This window comes from Oreochromis niloticus, linkage group LG22 (genome assembly GCF_001858045.2).
Source record: "Oreochromis niloticus isolate F11D_XX linkage group LG22, O_niloticus_UMD_NMBU, whole genome shotgun sequence".
Lineage (NCBI taxonomy): Eukaryota > Metazoa > Chordata > Actinopteri > Cichliformes > Cichlidae > Oreochromis > Oreochromis niloticus.
Genome location: NC_031985.2, coordinates 32,386,963 through 32,408,029, shown reverse-complemented (window position 1 = coordinate 32,408,029; position 21,067 = coordinate 32,386,963). Strand labels below are relative to the sequence as shown.

General features: G+C 38.4%; 2 protein-coding genes across 3 annotated transcripts in view; one reads left to right on the top strand and one right to left on the bottom strand.

Annotated features, from left to right (window-relative positions):
* Positions 1–953, bottom strand: part of col9a1c (collagen, type IX, alpha 1c) — a 36,174-nt gene extending 35,221 nt beyond the window's left edge. For both annotated transcript variants that reach the window (XM_005450741.3, XM_005450742.3), the window contains exon 1: positions 822–953. The gene's annotated coding sequence lies outside the window, so the exon portion shown is untranslated. The remainder of the gene's footprint in view (positions 1–821) is intronic.
* Positions 954–1,127: 174 nt separating this feature from the next.
* Positions 1,128–21,067, top strand: part of fam135b (family with sequence similarity 135 member B) — a 51,419-nt gene continuing 31,479 nt past the window's right edge. Inside the window, exons 1-4 of the mRNA XM_005450743.4 lie at positions 1,128–1,263; positions 6,921–7,017; positions 10,407–10,486; positions 17,399–17,538. Coding sequence (XP_005450800.1) covers positions 6,941–7,017; positions 10,407–10,486; positions 17,399–17,538 — 297 coding nt within the window. The 5' untranslated portion in view covers positions 1,128–1,263; positions 6,921–6,940. The remainder of the gene's footprint in view (positions 1,264–6,920; positions 7,018–10,406; positions 10,487–17,398; positions 17,539–21,067) is intronic.

The following is a 21,067-nucleotide window of genomic DNA, read 5'->3' as shown; positions in this document are numbered from 1 at the left end:
GATAAGTTTATGGGTTAAATTGCTAGTTTTAACCCATTACCATGGACTGGATCTACCCCAGATGCATAATGGATATGGCTAAGTAACGGATTCTAGTTGCACAACAAAATGAATGTGGAACATATCAGGACTGGAAACAATTTGGATGCAGTCATTTCCCAGTTCATTTGGCCCAGATCAGATACAGATCCGTTCATGTACGAGCTCATATGACCTGGATCCATTTTATAATTTTTTTATAATTTAAATTTAAAAATGTATAAATGTTAATTTTTTGTGACTTTGTAAATTATTATTCAGGATATGCTCCTTGGCTAATGACTTGTCAGTCAGATCCATCCTTTGCTTTTCACATCCAATTCCAAAACACCACACGGGTACTGTAAAATATAATGTATGATCATGGCTCACATAATAAAACATATAAATAAAGAATTTCTTGCCTCTGTTTGAATAGGAATGTTGATTTAGCTTGTTAACATTATTATGGTAATACACATGTTGTCAAAGTTATGATGGATAAAAGAAACTTCCATCCACCCCAACCTCCATTCTATTCAAACTTTGTTGCACCTCATTTTTAAAAATGATAATTATTATGTGCATCATAGAGGATAAATATGGGTTATAATCAAACCGCTTCCCCAAGAAACCTATGGTCTCCTATCAAAGAGCTCTTTTCTGTAAGCAATTACGCATTTCCTTTTTTTTTTAGTCATTTTTATTTTTCTTTCCACTAAGCCCAACAGTGTGTCCAAATCACGTGACTTATTATTGCAATAACACTTTGTTTGCATAACAGTCACCCTTTTGTTTCTTACCATGCTAATTTCCGAGTGCACGGTTCACTTCAGCTTTTAGGGGGCCGGCTCTGACGTCAGCCCGCCCTGCCGGACGGACACCAGCAGAACTACGCTGACTGGGTGCTGCTGACTATTAATATTCACCTTGTGAAACTATCCACAGTCATTATATACGGTCAGCGTTGTGCACAAAGACACGGCCACTCAGCGATACTTTTCCCAAACTGAAATCCCCTTCAGGGGAGGGCGAGAGGGAGGGAGAGAGAGAGAGAGACGGGGAGCGAGAGGGGACTGCAGAACACACAGGGTCTGGATGAATAACCATGGCAACAGCAGCAGCAGCAGGAGAAGCGATGATATAAACATTTACATCCGCGCATCCGTCCGCAAACAGCTATTCACTCCAGTAGAGGCTTGGACCACAAACCCTCTGCGGATATCACTCCACATCAGCGCTAAGGTGAGGCTGTTTTATTCTACATGTGACACCTTTCTCCTCTGCCTTTTGCTGCCTGGTTTGTTGTCTTCGGAACACGAGAGGATAGAGGGAAGCTCAGCTGTCATACAATACAACAGAGAAAGCTGCTTTCTGTAGAACACTGCTGCTCGGCGCCAGAGCTGCAAGGCTCACGGATTTGCTTAAAACACGGAGGCTAACGGGTTAAATTCATAGTCCATATATGTTTCCTCTGTATGGCAGCTGAGGGTCTTTGTCTGACCTATTGCATATATGTGGTCACCACTGAGGAAACAAAACATTTAAGCCCACTCTACAGTGATAAGCTGAAGAAACAATGGGGGAGATACATGCAGCTTTCAAAATAAAAGCGTTGATAATTGTATTTAAGCAATCCACATACTACAGTGGTTTAATTTTGATAACTGCCAACTGTGTTTGGTGCAGCACTGGATTTTTTTTTTTTGCTAACAAAGGGTTTTGGTCAAAGCTGTCCTTCTGTAGGCTCAAACAGTGTAACACAAACACAGCAGAGACTGAAACTTTGCCACAGTTAGTGTGCAAAAATGCTAAAACGGACATAACTGATGACATAAGGGAAAATAGTCTTCATTTAATAATGCTGCTCATGTACTAATGTGACAAATTCAGGGACTGGTGTAGCTGACTGATCTCAAAATGTCATTATAGAACATAATGCCGGGGTTAGAGTACTTTGAAACCAGTTAATCCAACACCAAGCATTTCATTTTAATGCCCATCTTTTAACTAGTTTTTTCTTTGGAGGAGGATGCACACACTTGCATGCTCACACTAACAACGTGACCAGCACTCGGTTTCCATACAAGTGAACAGTGCTTCAGAGTTGTGAATACAAATAGTACGTCTGTTTACGGATTGCATACAGCCCTCCAAACGCCAGCAGAAAAGCCTTTTGATCTTCAGAGAATCTCATTTGGAGATTGCAACGATGCCAGTCACATCCTCTCAAAGTCATATTCTGATTCATTTAACTCCATAACTCGGCCCACTCCTTCTCTCTCTTGTTCTCTCTTGTTTTTATCCTTTTTATTTTGCAGGGATTTGGCGTTGTAATATTGTAATTTAACAACAAAGAGCCTAATACAGCATCATGGAGGGGTTTTAGCAAATGCTAGATTATGCCATCACATGATTGCTGGGCTGGCTCAGTGGATTTCTGTAAAGTGCCACTCCACATAACCAATTTGCAGATAGCTTTCTCTCGAAATTAGAAATGGTGAAAATGATGGATTTGCTACAGCAACTGTGATTTGATACCCTTGCTTATAAGAAGGTGCTGTAACCCAGCGGCCCTTTGTCACATATTTGGTGACAGCTTTTTGTTGTTGTGTGCTGGAGAGGGATGTGGATGTTAATCAGTGGAATAATGTCTGAGATTAATTTCCGGTTCTTTGAGCTATGTGCACATACAGCAGCTCATGGCAAACAATGAGTCTCTGTCTTACAGTGACATTTATGCCTGCTAAGCCTGCAAAAATCTGCTTATTTCACACGCAGACACTGTGAACGTGTTGCTTCTTCATCCGTTCTCAAATTGACACTGGAGATGTCAATCAGTGGTCCCAGCTGAGCTGACGCCAACAGGAGCTGCAGGAAAGGAAAGAGGGCAGCTTAAGGGCAGCCAGGAGTTTTTAGGTTTTCCTTAAGGTGGTAGAATTAGCCAAGTTGCAAACTCTAGACCTCCAAGAATGCCAGTGTGTGTGTGGTGTGTTTGTGGCCTGCATTAAATAATAATAAGACAGCAAATGGGTGTTTTGTAACGATTAGTGTTTAATGATTTTCTTCTAGTAAGAAAGAGATAATTCACAAAATTGCACAAGCAGAACATTCCAAGTATAGTTTGGCTACAGGTTATGTAGAGATGTCTGGGAGCTGTGCTTGAAAACAGTTAATTCAACAGTATATTAAGGACATTGTATGAATGCAGGAATGTGTTTTTACTTGTTATGTTAGTTGACATTGACCTGTTAATCATTCAGACATAAAAGAAGCCTCCTAACTTAAAGGGTAAGCCAGGGTTGTGTCTACACATAACACACCGCTTAGCAAAGAACCAAATGTAATGTACCTTTAGGCACTTTCTCACTAGCAGCATCTTGCAAAAACCCAACATCTGTTCAATTTCTTTTGTCGAATCTACAAAACAAACAGACAAAAAAAAAAACAGTTTAGTATTTGTGCACCAGCACACCGTTTCCCAAACACGTATTATCTAAAACAGCGGGCTTATATCGGCATCGTGTGCAGTGGGTCTGTAAAAAAATTGAGGAAATTGAACAAATGAAAGAAAAAAGAAAGTTGTGAGTTCTATTTTCTGCAAGAGTTATTCAAATCGAGCAGTTCTTACTAGTAATAAAATAAAACTCTGTTGTTGTATTATTTTCGGGTCTTTACCTTACAATATAAAGCGCCTTAAGGTGACTGTTGTTGGGATTTGGCGCTATATTAATAACACTGAACTATATTGCAATTTTCTCTTATTCCTTAAATGCCAGCATTTCAATTTCAATTCCACAGGCATGTACATTCAACTTATTCACTAATTTATAAATGCTGACATAAAGGTACAGACAGTCCTTTAAAAGGTCCGATGCTGCAGTTTAGCTGGTGGGGCGTTTCATCAACCAAGATCATTGTTGTCATCGTCATGAAAAGAAACACAGTGTGTCTCTGTTAGATGACTGACAGCTGTATTCCTCTGGAGCTTTTCAGCGTGGGTGCTTTGGTGTGTGCCTCGCTGATTTGATTAACGTATTGATGAATTTTCAACACAGGCTGATAATCAGTGCATGCGTCTGGGTGCTCTTGTCATGTACTGTAGGCTGCTGATTGTTTCGCTGGGAAATAAAAACATATTACGGTAAGTCCCCGGCCTGTGAGCTTCCATTTAATCAAGTACACAGTGTTCATTCGACTTACTGCCTACCTAACACATTGCCAGAGAAGTGAGCTGCTCCTTCTTATTATGTATGTTGGAGACAGCAGATAACAGATAAGTACAACGGTGGCCTGCACAATAGTTCAATGAATTAAGGAAGCGACGAAGCAGCTTTAGCTACATCTTAATCAGCGCAAAAAGAAACATATTTCAGCATCTCACCCTTTCCCATCAAATGACCTATAACTGTTCTTACAAGCAGCATGCAGAGTCAGCACAAAGAGAAAGCGTCTCTGTCGTTACTTGTCTCCTTAGGCCATTTGTGGCAGTGGGCAGCTGATGTACTACATTAGGGAAGGTTACTGTGTGTCTCAGGACTGTACTCATTTGCTTTTATGGTCTTCAGCTTTAATGTGGGCACTGGATTTTACTTTCTTTCTCCACTGTTGGCAGGAATCTTCTAATCCATCTTATCAGCATTAGAAGAGAGCGTTTTTCTGCCAACTGCCAGGACACCTTAGACTCACCCTATTTGGTCAAATAAAGTGTTAAGAGAGGACACTGGGAATTAATTTCTCTGCTCAGACGAAGGGACAAGTCAGACTTTTTTCTTTAACATTTCTTTCTTTTTTAAAGCTGTAACATCTTCTTGAAAGAATCTTGGAAAAATTCTGAAATAAAAGAAGCCTTTTTGTCCAGCCCAGACACATTTATGCAAATGGTACATTGGATGCTCATTGGATAATGACTTCTGATTTACTAACTTTTCCCCAATGAGCATATTACAGATAATCTTTCTTACTTACTCGTAGAATGACCATCATTTTCAGGTAAATTTTTATTAAGGTGACACCTAAAGGGACCTGAAGGCGGGTGATTTCATGTAGCCTTCTATACCAGCAGAAGTCTCTTTGCTTTGAGGAAGATTGCTCCCGGCTAAGCTAGCTTGGCACCTCCAAGTTAGCTTGGCCTGGACGCTCTTATACTGTCTGTGCTTTTGTCTGACTCATGCATATAGTTTAGCTGTTATAATATTATGTGTGCAGCCAAGGACTCCATTTACATAATCCTCAATTTAAAATGAATTAGATAAAAAACCAGTTGATATACCTGTAGTTTAGCTATTAGCACATCGTGTAAGTATTTTAAAGTGCATTCATTTTAAAACAAGTCTCTTGAAGCTTTAAAAAAAGTGTCCCAAAGGCACCTTTTAAATTAACTCAACCATTCACAGCTATGGGCAATGCTGAATCACCAATTAGCCTAACTGCAAACACACCCATCATCTTCTTGCTGTGAGGCAACAGTGCTAACCTCATGCTATATCGATATAAATACACTGAATACTAAGACAGAGAGAGCTGTAACCAGGATTTTTTTTTCCCATTTTCTTTATTGCAAATTCGAACGATATTCCTCTGAGTGTCTGAGCTCTAATGAAATGAAATCAGATAGATAATTCTTTACTGGTTAATGAAAGTGGACTTATGCTTTTAAGCCAGCTAAGCTGAGGACTGTTTGTTATGCACAAGCTGCACTTCTAAAAGGTGTTTCCCAGCACTGTTTATCTGTAATGATACGTCACTGTGTACATCTTACTTTATAGTAATATTGCTTTTATAGTTTTTACAGCACTTACAGGAACACTAACCCAATACCACACACATGGTGGTGTTATATTTCAACGCGTTTAATGATGGGTTTCTTAATATGCTTGACTGTAAACACTGTCAGTGTTTGAGCACCTTTCGATTGATGGCAGCTCAAACTTGCCGTGTTTCAGCTCTCATAGCACTTTATAGCCTGTGTACCACGAGGTTGGTATCTAATTTTTGTAGTAAATTGGATGGTTCATGTTCTGAGCTTTAATTACAAGTGACAGAAAGTACTTTTCATATGGTATGAATGAACAGAGAGTCAGCAAGTCTAGTATGTACAGTACTTGGAGCATACCTATTAGATCTTACCAATAAGAGATACCAATAGATACCTAAGTCAAGAGATAATGGAAATTCAATATTAGTTTATATAACTGTATAATATTAAGGCTTCTGGAGAAAGATGGGTTTCTGTGTTGTGTATCTAAAGGATGGATTAAAAAACTTTGTGCTATGGTAAACAAAACTGTGATAGATAATCACCCTTTCTTTTGAATAAATGGTCACCACAACAATACACTACATTAAACTATAAGTATTAAATGTTAGTGTTATGTCAAACATAATAAGGAGACTCTTCTTCTTTGTTTTAAAATCTTGGGTGTACAAAAGTGATGTTTAACAATGACAAAAATAGCTGTGTTATAAAAGTTATTATTATTCAAATGTACTATAAAGGTAATGTGACAATGCTACTGCTGCCAATAAAGGACTGATGTTTTCTACAATAGAACCTGGCTCACAGCTTTTCTTATTAAGGTAGATAGAAGACAGAGAACATACATCTGCACGCATTCATTTTTTTTACTGTGACATAATTCAATCACAGGGGTGGTTGTCATATGTGCAACATTAACCTGACCACTGGTAATGAGAACTATATTCAGACCAAGGTCTCTATCTTTGTCTCATACAGTCTGCTATCCACACTGCAGTGGACTGAATGAGTCATGCTGTATCACTTCCATGGGAGCTAGTTTTAGAAATGTCATCATTTGTCTTACCTCTCAGTGTGGATTTAGTGTTATTTTGGCTCATTGGTCTTATACATCATATTGATTGGTTGTTTTCTTTTTTGACAGGTGATGAGTGGGATTATATCATGTCTGAAGTACAGGGAACAGTGGAGTTTTCTCTAGAGTTGCACAAGTTTCACAATGTGGATCTCTTTCAAAGGGGGTAAGAATTTTTCTTATATATATTTAATAGTATTTAAAAAATGTGCACATATCCTGAAGGTATCATTTAATTTACTGGAAAATTTCTATTTCTGCTGCTAGTTAAATACTCTGCCTTTAAATGCAACCAATGTTAGCTAATATCAAAATCTCTCTTTGTTTCATCATAGAACAATAACAATGCTATTTTAGACAAATTCCAGTGACACAGAGCTTGTGTACGCAAGTAATTAAAAATTAGTTCAAACATTGGTTCAATTTGTTAGCACAATCTAAAGCTTTTGATGTGGCTAAGGCCCAAAAGCTGTATCAAAACTGGCGCTAACTAGCTAGAATGTTGTAGCTGCTAATTAAGATAAGATAAGATAAGATAAGATAAGATAACCTTTATTAGTCCCACACGTGGGAAATTTGTTTTGTCACAGCAGGAAGTGGACAGTGCAAAAGTTATGAAGCAAAAATTAGAATAAAATAAAATAAGAATAAATACAGTACACAACTGTACAGAATAGAATAAAATAAAACACTATATACAGTAGAATAAAATAGAATAAAATATACAATAAGATAAAAATAGAATACAAATGCTGTATACAACTGAGTAAAAATACAACGATGCCAGAAAAGATTATTGCACATTAGTGTTATTGCACATTTGTGGATGTGTGTGTTTGATCAGTTGAAGTCTTTGTTGTGGAGTCTGACAGCAGTGGGGAGGAAAGTTAATTCTGCTATTGCTAGCCGATGCACAGGCCTAAGAGGAAATGTTTGCAGTACAGTGTTGCAAAATGTCACATGCAGAGCACTGACAGTGCTGTTTGGAACAGAGTGTTCAAGAGAAGCAAATGCAAATGAAGCAGTGAGGCCCCCAGCAGACTGACTGTAATGCAAATTCTTCTTCCTATTATTATATAATGTAGTATTATTGATGAAAAAGACAGATGATACATCCAGTGTTTTACAAATAGAGAGTTTAAAAGGTTTTGTTAATGACAGAGGTAGTTCTTCTTTCTTGTTGCAGTTTTTATGATATTCCCAGACTAAAAAAGGCCCTGTGTAACCTGCTCTGTCTGCAGATTAAAACATGTCATTTGGCTCAGTGAAACACCAGCTTTATCAAAATGATTTTCCCTCTCCAAATGTGATGGGCTAAAGCTTTATCACGATAATCCCTTCAGCTGAGTGCACTAATATGTTTGTTTTTACTCGATGCCACGTTGCTCTGTGATATCAGAAGAGATTCGTTGTGAGCACGGAACAAAATCTGACCCCAGTGTAAAGATAAAACACTATGGAAGGAGAATAGTTTAGTTACCAACATCTACACATCTTCCCACACTGAAATGTGCTTTCTGAAGTCAATACTAATCCCTGTGCTAGACTAGTGGGCCACACAGCTGTACACTGATAGCATTAGGAATACTGATTAAATCTGCATTTGATTTGCAAAGGATAAAATGGCGATAAGCAGCATTTACATTTTATACTGTAATAGAAAAAGTAAGTTTTAAAAACACAGGTGCATTTTGTTATTCAGTATTCTGTGCTTTCTGCAATTTAGCCTTTTAATAAAAACAATTCAGCTTGTTGAAAACTATTCATGGAACACTGCTCTTTATACATCTCTGCCATAACATAGCAAATGAGTAAGAAGTAATCACTAAATTGACCTATTTTTTTTCCAAAAACACATTTTTGATTTTCTGTATTGTGACATCTTCTCTGTCGGGCGCTGTCATTAACACACTGTTGACATAATCAAGTTCACAGCCACGCTTTGGTCTCAGATTGCTAATGATGTGAAGGTTTTATCCAAATCTGCTTTGGGTCACAATGATTCAATGTAAATGATACATATTTAACACAAAAAGACTGTTTATCATTTCAAATGAACCCTACTTGAAATATTTTCCAATACTTTTACCTAATTGATAACCCTCTGTCAATATGTCAATATTTGTGCAATCGATGGGAGATTTTGTGTAGCCTTAATGTTATTTTCTCATTAAGTTAACGGAAAGCACGTTAGAATCTGAAACAAAGACTAATCAGTTTCAGAATACAGTATTAATGCAATAAGTTGGTTTAAACAAGAGCTGGAAAGTTAGCCAAATTAGCCAAAACTTTCTGTGTTAGGCTTCAGGTGAATTTCACAATGCCAAAACTGCAGATACCTTAAATCAGTTTCCCTGGACCTTCTTGTTATTAAAAAATGTAGTTACAAAGATCTGTAACTGCATTTTTCACTAGTTGAAATTTCAGCAAGTCAAACTGTAAATGGCAAATACCTTAAATTAGTTCATCACATTAATATAAATACATGGTACAATGTACAGTTATGTTCCAGAAAAGGTTTGGCACATACATTACCTCCAAACCATTCATTTAATTGTTTTAATTGTAATTGTCCTAGCAACTTCTGCTCCAAACGTTTAACTACAAAACAAGTGGGCCCGGTGAACACAGCAATATGAACAGACAATTTTATGCAATTTTTAAATACAATTTTCTTGCCACTTCCACTATACTAACATGCAAACTGAATGTTAATTAGCCAGGAAGTGGCAGCATGATGGTGTGGTGTTTAGCACTGTTGCCTCATAGAAGAAGGGCCTGAGTTTGACTCCACCAAGTGCCCAGGGCCTTTCTGTGTGTTTTGGATGGATGGTCAGGAAGAGGCTAGAAAATGTGATATTTAACATCTTTATTGAATTTAAGTGGTTTTAGTTGAAGAATAGTTTTACGAACAACTGCAAAGTTAAATGAAAGATGGGCTTAAGAACTTTTCTGTCAAGAAAACATTTTGTGGGAATGAGAATCGAAAGCCAAAACTCAGGATATAAAAAACTAAAACCTTTATTAAGGTCAAAGAGCACCAACGAGACAAAAATACAGACAAAGTACAAGGAACACGTGACTGAAACAATAAAACAGGAAATAACTAAACAGGGAGACACCTCACACAGAGACAGGACTTGACACAGGAGAGAGATCCAAGGGTCTTATGGAGAAACTGTTATCAAGGCTAGAAACTAAGAGGAAACTAAGGGCACAGAATATATACCAATATTTATATAAATATATACCTGAGACTGATAAACTCTTGAATCAAAAGAAACAAACTCTGAGAAACATTTAAACTGTAATACCAAGTGGATCTAAAGCACTAGATAAATAATACTAAGGAAATGGAAAAAATAAACACAATAAACATACAAAGAGTACAAACAGAGACAGTAAATTTAAAGCAACTTAAAATAAACGTACAAAAATATCGCTAAAACTTAAAGTTCTGTTGATACCTTTCACCCACTCACAGACTCCAGAGGGTGAACTTAAGTAGTGCTGCTTCATTAAGCGTGACTGTTCTGTTTTTATTCACCACCTCAGGTTCTACCAGATACGAGCAGGGCTGAAGGTCTCACCTCGAGTGCCCCACAGGGTCATAGCAACAACACAAGACAATGCAGGTAAGACTGACAATGTTTACTTCCTCACACTCTGATTAACACTTTACCACTCGTTCTGGTGTGTGGAGGAGCCCTTAATTTGCTCCAGTAATCTGTTTGTGTAGTTTTGTTAAATAGATGGTGGAGCATATGTGGAGTCTGAATACTTTAGTTTGACACTGGGTACTAGACCATGGTCATTGGTTTGTTGCCTCATGTTTGGTCATTTTTCTGATGCGTTTTCATCGTCAATTTCTGTCACATTTTGAATTTCTTCAAAGTCCCTTTCTGGTCATTTTGTGTCTCTCACCTTTTAGTCATTGTGCTTTCATATATAGTGTTGTTCTCTGTGTGTAGTTTGTGATTACAAAGGTTGTTCTGTGTTGCTTCACCATTTTTCTCTTTTTGAATATTTTTGCAACCATGTTTGGCTGTTTTATCGTCATTTCTGATTTTTGGATCTTTTTATACTTGTTTGACTGACTTTCTAATAGTTGAAGGTAAATTGCTTTGAGAAACAACACAGACTCCAAACCTACCTGATTAATAACTTACTCAACAAGACCAAACACCACTGTCACTCACGTACTTGGACTCCCCTTGCATTTCTATGCTGCTATTGCATGCTCTCCTTTTTTCTCTTCTTTTGCCCCTTACTCTCTCGTCAGCTGAAGCCCCCTGAGCCTGCCTGAGGTCTCTTCCTGTTAAAAGCAGTTTTTCTCGCTACCATCAGGGACTGTCTCAACATGTGGTCCTCTCTAATGTTGGAGCATCTTTACATTAGAATTTAAACCACCTTAAATTGGCACTATATTAAAAAATTGAATATAAAATTTTGATGTCTATATTTAAAAAAGTATCAATTAAAGATGTGACTGGTTTCTTAACATAGAGCTGTCAACAGATGACAGATGATAATGATAATAATAATAATGATAATAATAAGAATAGGAAAATAAAACAACCAACAGTTTGACCGCTGAGTACTCAGATTTGTCTCCAAATGCAGCGTAATCTCTCACTGTGATTGTGGATAAAAGACAGACATTTAAAGAAGGTTACAGTAAACAGTAAGTAGTCCCTCCACTGTGCCAGCTATCCAGGTTCTGTCGCGAATGAGAGCGCTGTCTGGGAATTTTATGGCCCTGTCTTATCAATGTGATTTAGGATTTAAAAACTGAGTGACTCATCCTGCAGAATATCTGGCATCTAAAATAGCTTCGAAACATTTCAAACAATAACTTTTAAGTGTTTAATAAAATTGTATTGGATTTCCAGTTATCCTGGGAAAGTCTTTAGTCTTGTAACAAGAAGGATTCAAGGCTGAAAAGGGCAAAGCAGGCTTAAAGCTGCACTGTGCTGCAGAATAGAAAAACTCGTCTTAAGGAAAATGTCCATGTATTGAAAAAGCTCTTTAAATTTCTAAAATACATTTGTTTCCTACTTAATTAAAAAAAGGAAACAATCACCAAAAAATACACTGTAGTGAAAGTTTTGTGAACATTGAATGCTTCATTCCTATACAAATATACAATTACTTTCAGGTTCCTCAAAGATCATGAAATATTCCTCTTCTGTTGTGTCCATATTTGTATTCATAGGTTGTGACTGAAGGCTTCGAAACCTGCCTAATTGTCACAATGTGGATCTGTGGCGTTGCAGAAAGCTGTTTCACTGCCAATCCTGATTCTCAATATTGGCTATTTTTAGCCTATCATGACTGGAGCAGTGTATGTGTGCGTGTGTGTGTGTGTACACCGGCTGTACTTGTGACAGTGCAGTCTACTGTTTTCATTAGGATGTTTTAGATTGTGAGGGCACTTTATGTATTTTCTATGTATTGTTTTACGAGCAGGATATTAGTCTCAGGCATGTAGCTGTTGTCACTGCTACAGAGGACAGCACCACCAGCAACACCAAACTGTGTATGTGTGCGTGATTGTAAAGATGATGTGTGAGTGTTTTCACCTAAAACACAGTGACAGGAGGCACAGGGTTTTTGATTTCTTGCTCCCTCATTACTGCTGGTTCCAAGTAGCCACCATAATGTCAAGTTGAATAGAAATGGCAAGAATAGCAGTTTGGTTGTCTATTTTTAGGGCTGCTGAATCCTGGAGGCTCAGCTTTTTTACATGTTGTAAAGAAAGAGGCAGATCGTTTTCCAGACAGATGAGGCTTCAGTTTCGTTACTTTAACTAACATTAGCTGACACAAATGTATTTAATAATTTAACTCATTTTTAGAGGTGTCTAATGGTGCTTACTATTCAGTCTTTTCACCTAAAAGCTGCTTAAATAATGACACAAGTATTGACAGTTTGTGTCTTGACAGGATGCTACCTGTTTAAACTACTGTACACATTAACCCTAAACTACAGGTGACTGTAGATGCTTGAGCTCATGATTTGTTTTAAACATGGAACTTTCCTCAAATTCACAAATTGCGATTTTTATAAAATACTTCTTCATTCTAATTGACAACAATTATGGACATAAATTATCACAAGTTCTCTGTGGACTCTGGAGAATGTGTAATATTCTAGTGCTGTGCAGTGTTATTATTTTGGATGTGTCTTGTATTTGTTGGGGAAAAAAAGTTACCTCTTATAAAAAAAAAAAATGCTTCTTCATATACAGTAAGGAAAACTCCAGCATGTTAAACTAGTCTAGTCTAAGCTAGTCTAAGGTCCCGCCATAGCATTTCAGCCAGGCTGATGTCTAGACTTTCACATTTGCTCATGTGTTTGGTTTCATTATCTTGTTTCATAACCTAATTTGGGCCAAGCTTTAGCTGTCAGACAGATGGCGTCTAGTTGACTCTAGAATAGTTTGATATATGCTCATGGTTGTGAGTTCATGGTTGACTCAAGGTTTCCAGATCCTGTGGCTGCAAAACAAGTTAAAATAATTATCCCTCCACCATCATGCTTGACAGCTGGCATGGGCTGTTTTGTTGATATACTGTGTTTAATGCAGCTTTGCAAAACCTAAGCCATTCAGTCCTGTTTTGTTTTTTTGTTTTTTAGAGAGAAGAGACTTTCTCTGGGCAACTCTTTTATATAAGCAATATTTTTTCTATTTGTACCATCATGAGCTTTAACGTCTGACACTAACTGAGCTCTGTGGAGTCTGAAATGCAGCTCTTAGATTTTTTGCAGTTTCTCTGAGAATTTTATGGTCTGATCTTGGGGTGTATTTGCTGGGTCATCCACTCCGGGAACAATTTTCCCATTGTGTTAATGCTCACCTGAACGCTGCTGCCAAAACCTTTGCTTTAATAGTTGGTGTGACACTTTCTGATGATCAAATAATCAAATACATTTGATTAGCACTTGATATAGATTGGCATAGTCCATTTTTGATGCACTAATATCTAAGCTGCTGACTACACTTCACCAGCCATTAGCATATGTAGACAGCAAGAAACACTGCAGCTACGTATATTACAGTGAAGATCATGGATGCATATTGTAATTGGAAGGCTGCGGCCCTCCCCTCTCCTCTGCAGCTCTTTCCACAAGGTCATGCACTGAGCCTGCATACCTCACAGACTGAATCATAAACATAAAGCTGCCATTCTGGCCACAGATAGAACAATTACATTCATCATACAATTCCCTTACTGTATCTTCTTTGAAAGCGTGTGCTTGACATTTCAATTGTCTGTGCCCTTCAGAAAAAAATGAATTACTTGTGAAGGATCGTGCCACACACTCCACTGAAGGATTTAATGACTGTGATTCATGCGCAGTAACATCAGGATTTTCAAGTCAGAATGTTAACTGGGAGAACTGGATTGTTGTTTACGGCGTCTCCTACTGCACGGACTAAGATGCCCTTTCTTATTAATATCATGAGGAGCAATTCTGTGTGGCGAGTTCTGTGTGCTTTACTGATAGGCAGAACACGAACACACACACACGCAGCAGATGCAGAGCAGAGGCTGTAAGCTGATTATTTCCAGCACAGAAGCACTGTGGCTAAAGCTGAAGGGCGTTTCAGCAGGTTTTAATGTGCAGGATGTGATAACAGTCCAGTACCTGTGAGAAGCACAGTACACCAGAAGAGTGTCACAACCGAGTCATTTCTGATGGCATGTGAATATGTAGTTAGTTTGATGATGCTAGCTAATTTTGTGTCAGGTTTAGCTTCTTACAAATTTCTGGACGACTATTCCAGAAAAAGGACAAGGAAACTGGTCAAAACTGGGAATAAAAAACCAAGATGTTTATGGCATGGTGGAACAGTGGTCAGCACTGCTGCCTTACACCTACAAGCTGGAGCCTATCCCAGCTGTCTTAGGGTGAGAGGCGGTGTACACCCTGGAGAGGTCGTCAGTCTGTCGCAGGGCTAACACATAGACATAGACAATATTTACATTTAAAATAAGTAATCAGAAGTGTTATTATGGTAGATTATAATATTACTATTTTATATCAGTTAGTGTTAGTGTTACATACCAGCAGAATTACAGTTTAATATATTTATATTGTAGGTCTTAAATTATATATATATATAATTTAATTATATATATAATGTATATTATATATATAATATATGGTGTGTGAGTGTGTTCTACTGAATGTGTAAGAAAATGCAACTTAAAATGTTTTTTATATACTATATTTAAAGGTGTTTTCTTCTACAGCCTCATGTAACTGAGCATGACAAATAGCTTACAGCCAATTTAGTGCCAGTTCTGTATAAACAAACTGTAAACAATATAGTGTTACACTGATTATCAGTTTCCATCTTAACTGATCTTCAATCTTATGAAAGAAGGGTTCATAATGTTGTTATATTGCATTTTACAGGTGGTTTAGTGTTTTTTCCACCTTAAATGTGCACAGCGCTGCTAGACGTGTCAAAGCTGTTATTTCAGCTAAGCTGTGTTCTTATCAAGGCCTTATCACTGAAAGTCCCTCGACACGTATTGTAACATTTAATCAAGTCTGTAGAACAAACAGGCATTGAAAGGGAAGTACAATATCTGTGAGCGTGTGAAAGTAGCCGCTGCAGCAGGTGCAGTTTGTTGATTTAGTGATTCTGGCCACATGAAGGGAGAAATCCAGCGTTTGTGAAGCATGGAGGCTCCCGAGGGAAACGATGAGTCCTTCACAGGTCAAATAGACACAGAGAATAATTTATGTTAATGTCAGCACACGGTGTTCAGTTTCTAATCTGCTTATGTGTCTTGAAACAGGAGCTTGAAACCTAAACAAAAACAAAATAAAAACAAGAACATCAAAGTCACATTCATGCAACTGTAAGGAGACCGTGCTAACACCGCGCAACAACTCCTACCCCAGAAAGTACATCCCCAGAGGGATTACGCTGCCTCTGCCACACATCCACCAAGCCTTTGACAACACTCGTGCTTCCACACATCCGTCACCCTGGCTGGGGCTGCTTGATGCTGCAAGTAGTGACAGCATTATCGGGAGGAGGCCTGCAGAGAGAGGGAGAGTAAGACTGAGACAGAAAAGAGCACAACCTCAGCAGGGGATTTCAAAGACCTCTCACGGCTCACAGCTGGACAGCAGCTCTGCAGTGCTGCCAGGGGAAAATGCGCTAGTAGCACACAGTAAACAGCCACCGCGTCGTACGCCAAAGTGCTACGACGTGGACGATGATGGCAGTTGAAACAATGGGCTGCCTATGTGATCGTGAGTTTTGGGGACAAATGTGTGATCCTATTTTTGCACATGAAATCCAATTTATTAGTTTTCCCTTGTGCTTGAAAACATATGTGAATTTAATGGTACTACTGGCTCTGCATTCCCACACCGAGATGTTTAAAGGACTTTAAAGTTTATTAAAGTTGAACTTGACGTGAGCAATATTGATAGACCTAAATATGAAAGGTATAGCCCACAGCTGTTTGCTTTGCCTTGCTTTAGTTAAACAAGCCTAGAGACAAGCGGTAACTTCACTAAGAAAAACTCCAGAGTAGTTTCTGGAGGCTGTCTTTGGGCGAAATTGACTGCTGCACCACCAGCCTCACTGTGATTGCTTTGGTTGCTAACAGATTGCCACAAATGCCCATAGTTTGCATGGAAAACATGTGCCATTTGTCCATGGATTAATGAAATGGAGAATGTTCACCTTTTAAAGTAGATGTTGTTCTTTACTGCTGAAACCAACAGCTTTTACACTGACACTGAACATTCTCTGTTTCCTGTTTGCATCACAGTTTTTCAGGTGTTTCAAGGTAGTTGACAGATCACCGAATGTTGCAGTCAACCCGAGTCAGTCTGCACTCACCTGTGACCAGTGTCCTTGTAGTCAGGGCCTCGACTCTGGTTCTATTCTGAATATGTATTCTGATATAAAACAGCGTTGCCAGGTACATATGGGATTTTGCAATTAAATTGCCATCATGCAGCAACTACTTCGCTATTTGTGGAAGAATTTCTGAATTGAACTGATCAATACAACTGCAGGAAGATTTTTTCTCTAGCATCCGCAGCCAGTGTGAATATGGGCTTAGAGGGAACCTACTCATAGAGGCCCAAATGATTTTTTTGTTAACAGTGGGTGCTGACTTGCTTTCTGAACCAGTCTAAGTGGTCAGATGAAGAACTGCAGTTTTTTATGTTTCCACTTTGCTGCTTGATTTCTTTTTTTTCTATACAGAACTCATTTACATGTTTTATCATTTGGTTCTAGAGCTAAAGGTAGATGCTTCCCTCTAAGTGTCTGTAAATATGTGCAAATGTCAAGAACTGTGTAGATTCTCACAAACCTGTTGATGCTGTGCAAACATAAAGTGATGTTTTGTTTGTTTGTAGTCATGACAGTGAGTTCTGAGAAAGCTCCTGTTATCAGTTAAACATTCGTGTTTAATGCTTGTTTTAGTCCATCAGATCTATGTCTTATCATATGTGGATACTAATTGCACTTGCCATCGCTGTGCTTTTGCGTCCCACATTAGGAGAGTGCAGCTTCAGCTCTGCGGGGGTTTACGACGGCACCGTGTTCAGCCGGATATTTCAGATCCTGTACAGAAACGAGGAGATTGCGGTGAATGACTGTATGATCTTCAAAGTCCACCTGCTATTGGACGGAGAACGGGTGAGTCATGCCGGTGACATTTTCTGCACACACACAGACGAATATCCAGTTTATTGGATGAGTGAGGGGGGGGAAATGGATTGCTATTTGCTCGCTTTTTATCAGTCACTTAACGCTAAAGCTGAAAAAAAAAATGAAATGATGTCTAATTAGAGTGAAAATAGTTGCATAATAGTTTTATTCCATAGCAACTTGTAGCTTTACAGCATATTAAATGGCCCGTAATTAATGCATTCATCATTCTCTATTCCCATCTGCACTTGTTGTTTTTATCATCTGACACAAACAATATTCCCTGTTCAGAATAGACACATTTGTTCCACTTAATCACAGCAGATATTTTACACAACAGGGAATAAAAGATGAAAAACTACGGTGCTATATATTTTGCAGGTGTTCAGACTGCAAAATATATAGTCTATCTGTCTATAGCTGTATAGATTTAAAGCAGGGGTGTCGAAGCCGTTCTGTTTCTTTCACCAAAGACAGCTCAATTTGCAAAGATGTACTTTCTGGAAATATTGACTTGTAAGGTTTGTAACAGAGCTTAAGATGTCTAAAGCATCAGCGACTGTAGAATGAAAATAGGGCAGCAACCTCCTTGCGATTAGGAACAATTGATGGGCGCCCAGTGGTTGCATTAAATTGGTTTTCTATTGGGAACCAATTGTAAGTAACTGCAGCGAACGACTGGTCACCCAGCGCATCAGTGCACAACACCCTCATCTGACGATGGCACAGACTAACTGCAGTCACGCTCATCCAGATGAAGGCGAAGGTTTGCAAATAAAGCAGATGAATTGGCAATATGTTGCTTTCAATCGGACTCAGGCTTGTCAGTGACACGTCATTTTACAGTAGGGACTCGACTCAACTTATATAAATTGTTTGCATTCTGAATATAGATTCCTGTTGAAATGCAAGATTGCCGGGCACCTATGGCAAATTGGAATTAAATTGCCATCATGCAGCAACTGCATCACTATTTGGAGAGGAATTTCTGAATTTCTACTTCAGATCTATGAGTTGTAGCTGAACTCTAAATGGAAGTCGTTGTGTGTGAGGACAGCAACAGATTTGTGATTTTTGCAGACTGATCACAGTTACAGCTGCCATAATCTCAGAAACAATTTGCACTGATGTTCTGGGTAAACATTTCATGTGACAGCTATAAGAGGGATAAAAATGCATTTAAATAAACAAAGCTTATAAGTTAATGTGGCTCTAATCTGATGGCTCGCCCTTTGGTGCCATTAGCTAATTTTCTGAGGCTACCAGCGTAGCCCGGATACTTGGATAGATGTTAAAAGAAATCTAGCTCAGAACTTCCTGTTCAGTGTTTATGAACCCAGAGAATGTAATAAAGCTTATCGGAAGCTAAACTCAGACCTCAGACACAGCAACTATTTTTGCGATTGCATTGGTCATATTAAATTAACTGTTAAATGGCTGCTAATTGGTTAGCTACATGCATGAACTGTTCCAGAAAAAGTTAGTGGTAAGTAACAGATTTTTTTAAATGGGCACTGATTTTACTTTTGGAATTGGGCTGAAGTGGAATATTAGAAGAACTGAACTTTTCAACTTTTTGACTGCTGGCTTTCATTTTTAAATTGTCTCCAATACTTTCTTTAAGGGTCGGAGGGCACACTATAGTTTTTTTTGTTAACTGAGGCATTAGCAGTTTTTAAATGTGATGAAATGATTGACAGGAGTTTGGTTCCCTGAAAGATAACAAAAGCTATTCAATGGAAAAGGTTAATTGCCTTTTTCAAAGGAATTCTGTCCTAATCATAATGACCACTCAACCAGCGCGAGGGTCACCGAGCTCGTAGACTTGTTCCGTGAAATTAATGTTATGTAACTGAAAGACTCATGTAAATTGCCTGTGCACCCAGACCGGCCATATTTAGTTCAAATGATGAGGTGTGTAAACCTACCTGACAGTTATTGATGTTCTGTTTCACTGTGGGCGTGACCCTGAGAATCCACTCTGCCCGTTTTTGCCTGTGGGAGCCACCGGAGCTCAAATTGATCAGCGGTGACAGCGGTGACACGGGCTCGAGGTTGGGACGTGGGAGTGTTAAGATGGCCTCATTTGAAGCTAATCATGCATTTGATAGCCGTAGCTCACACACTGACATTACTCTAAACCGTCGCTCAGCTGCTCCCTAACATATGGTGTATACGCCTAGTTTACTGTGGAAGGATTCCTGCTTCTGCCAGAATGTGGATTTTCTGTCTCACATGACAACTAATTTTAGAAATTTTCATTACACGTAGGTGTTGCTGTGGAGGTGTGGAGACAGAAGAGCTTAAAGGCATATCAGATTTCATCTGTAAGCTCTCCCGAAGGCTTCCCGCTCATTAACCTTCCGGAGGTTATCTGCTGTTCACAGCTACAGATAGCGCAGACGAAAATAGCCTCTCATTTCCCCTGTGCACACCCGATGTATTCTTAATCAATCACACCATAAATATCAGATGGATTTATACGTTTACTGTAAGCGCTACAAAAGTGGAACTGCTTCTATTAAAATTTAACAACGCTGCACACCAATCCTCAGAAGAGTCTGTTGCATCCATTTTCGGCCCCGGCTTTGTAGTTTCCTAATACCTTTTTTTTTTTTCACTTTGTTGTTCGAATTTATGCCTTTATTTTCAACGGCACTTTGAACATGAGAGTAATTGAATTTTTTTCAGCCCACATGAAAGACATAAATGCCGGAATACAGAGAACATAAATAGTTAATCAAAAAGAACACTAAAGTGGCTAAATCAGAATTGCAAACAAGGTTGGTTACATTAGCTTCTATGCCAAATAGCAGCAAATCCATCATGTTCTTGTTGGTACCTTGTAATCGCCGTTCCCCTTCATTAATTCAGATTTTCTCCATTCACGTGAGTGACAGCAAATAAATGAGAGTCAGATCCTTCTCCACAGAGCACAAGTGGCTGCCGTATGGTTTGATGAGCGCAAAGATAATGTGAAAGCTGAGGCTGTCACAGTCACCTCTGGGAGATTTTTGAACATGTTAAATGAACCCTGTAATCTAGAAATGGCATTTATAAAAAAATCCAAAACATAGCCGCAAATATTTTTTGAAAAAAGAAATTTTGATATTTCCAGAATATGTTTTTGTGAAATATCAAAATCTACATAAGTTGACTTTCACCAACCCACCTGTGTTGCTTAAATCTGGATATGAACCCTAGTCTAGTCTTCTGTGTGAAACACCCAGCAGCCTCTTGCATGCACTGATTTGTTGCACTTCTGTTCTGAAGTCTCAGTTTTGCTTTTGCTATTGTAGCTGTTGGGTGTTATCAGCAGTGTTGGTCAAGTTACTTTAAAAAAGTAATTAGTTACTGATTACTTCTCCAAGAAAGTAATCCCATTACTTTACTGATCATTTATTTTTAAAAGTAAATAGTTACTTTATTACTTAGTTACTTTTAAAAAACATGATACACAACCTGAATACGTTATAAAGCAGGGGTAGGCAACCTTTCTGATGGCGAGTGCCATTTA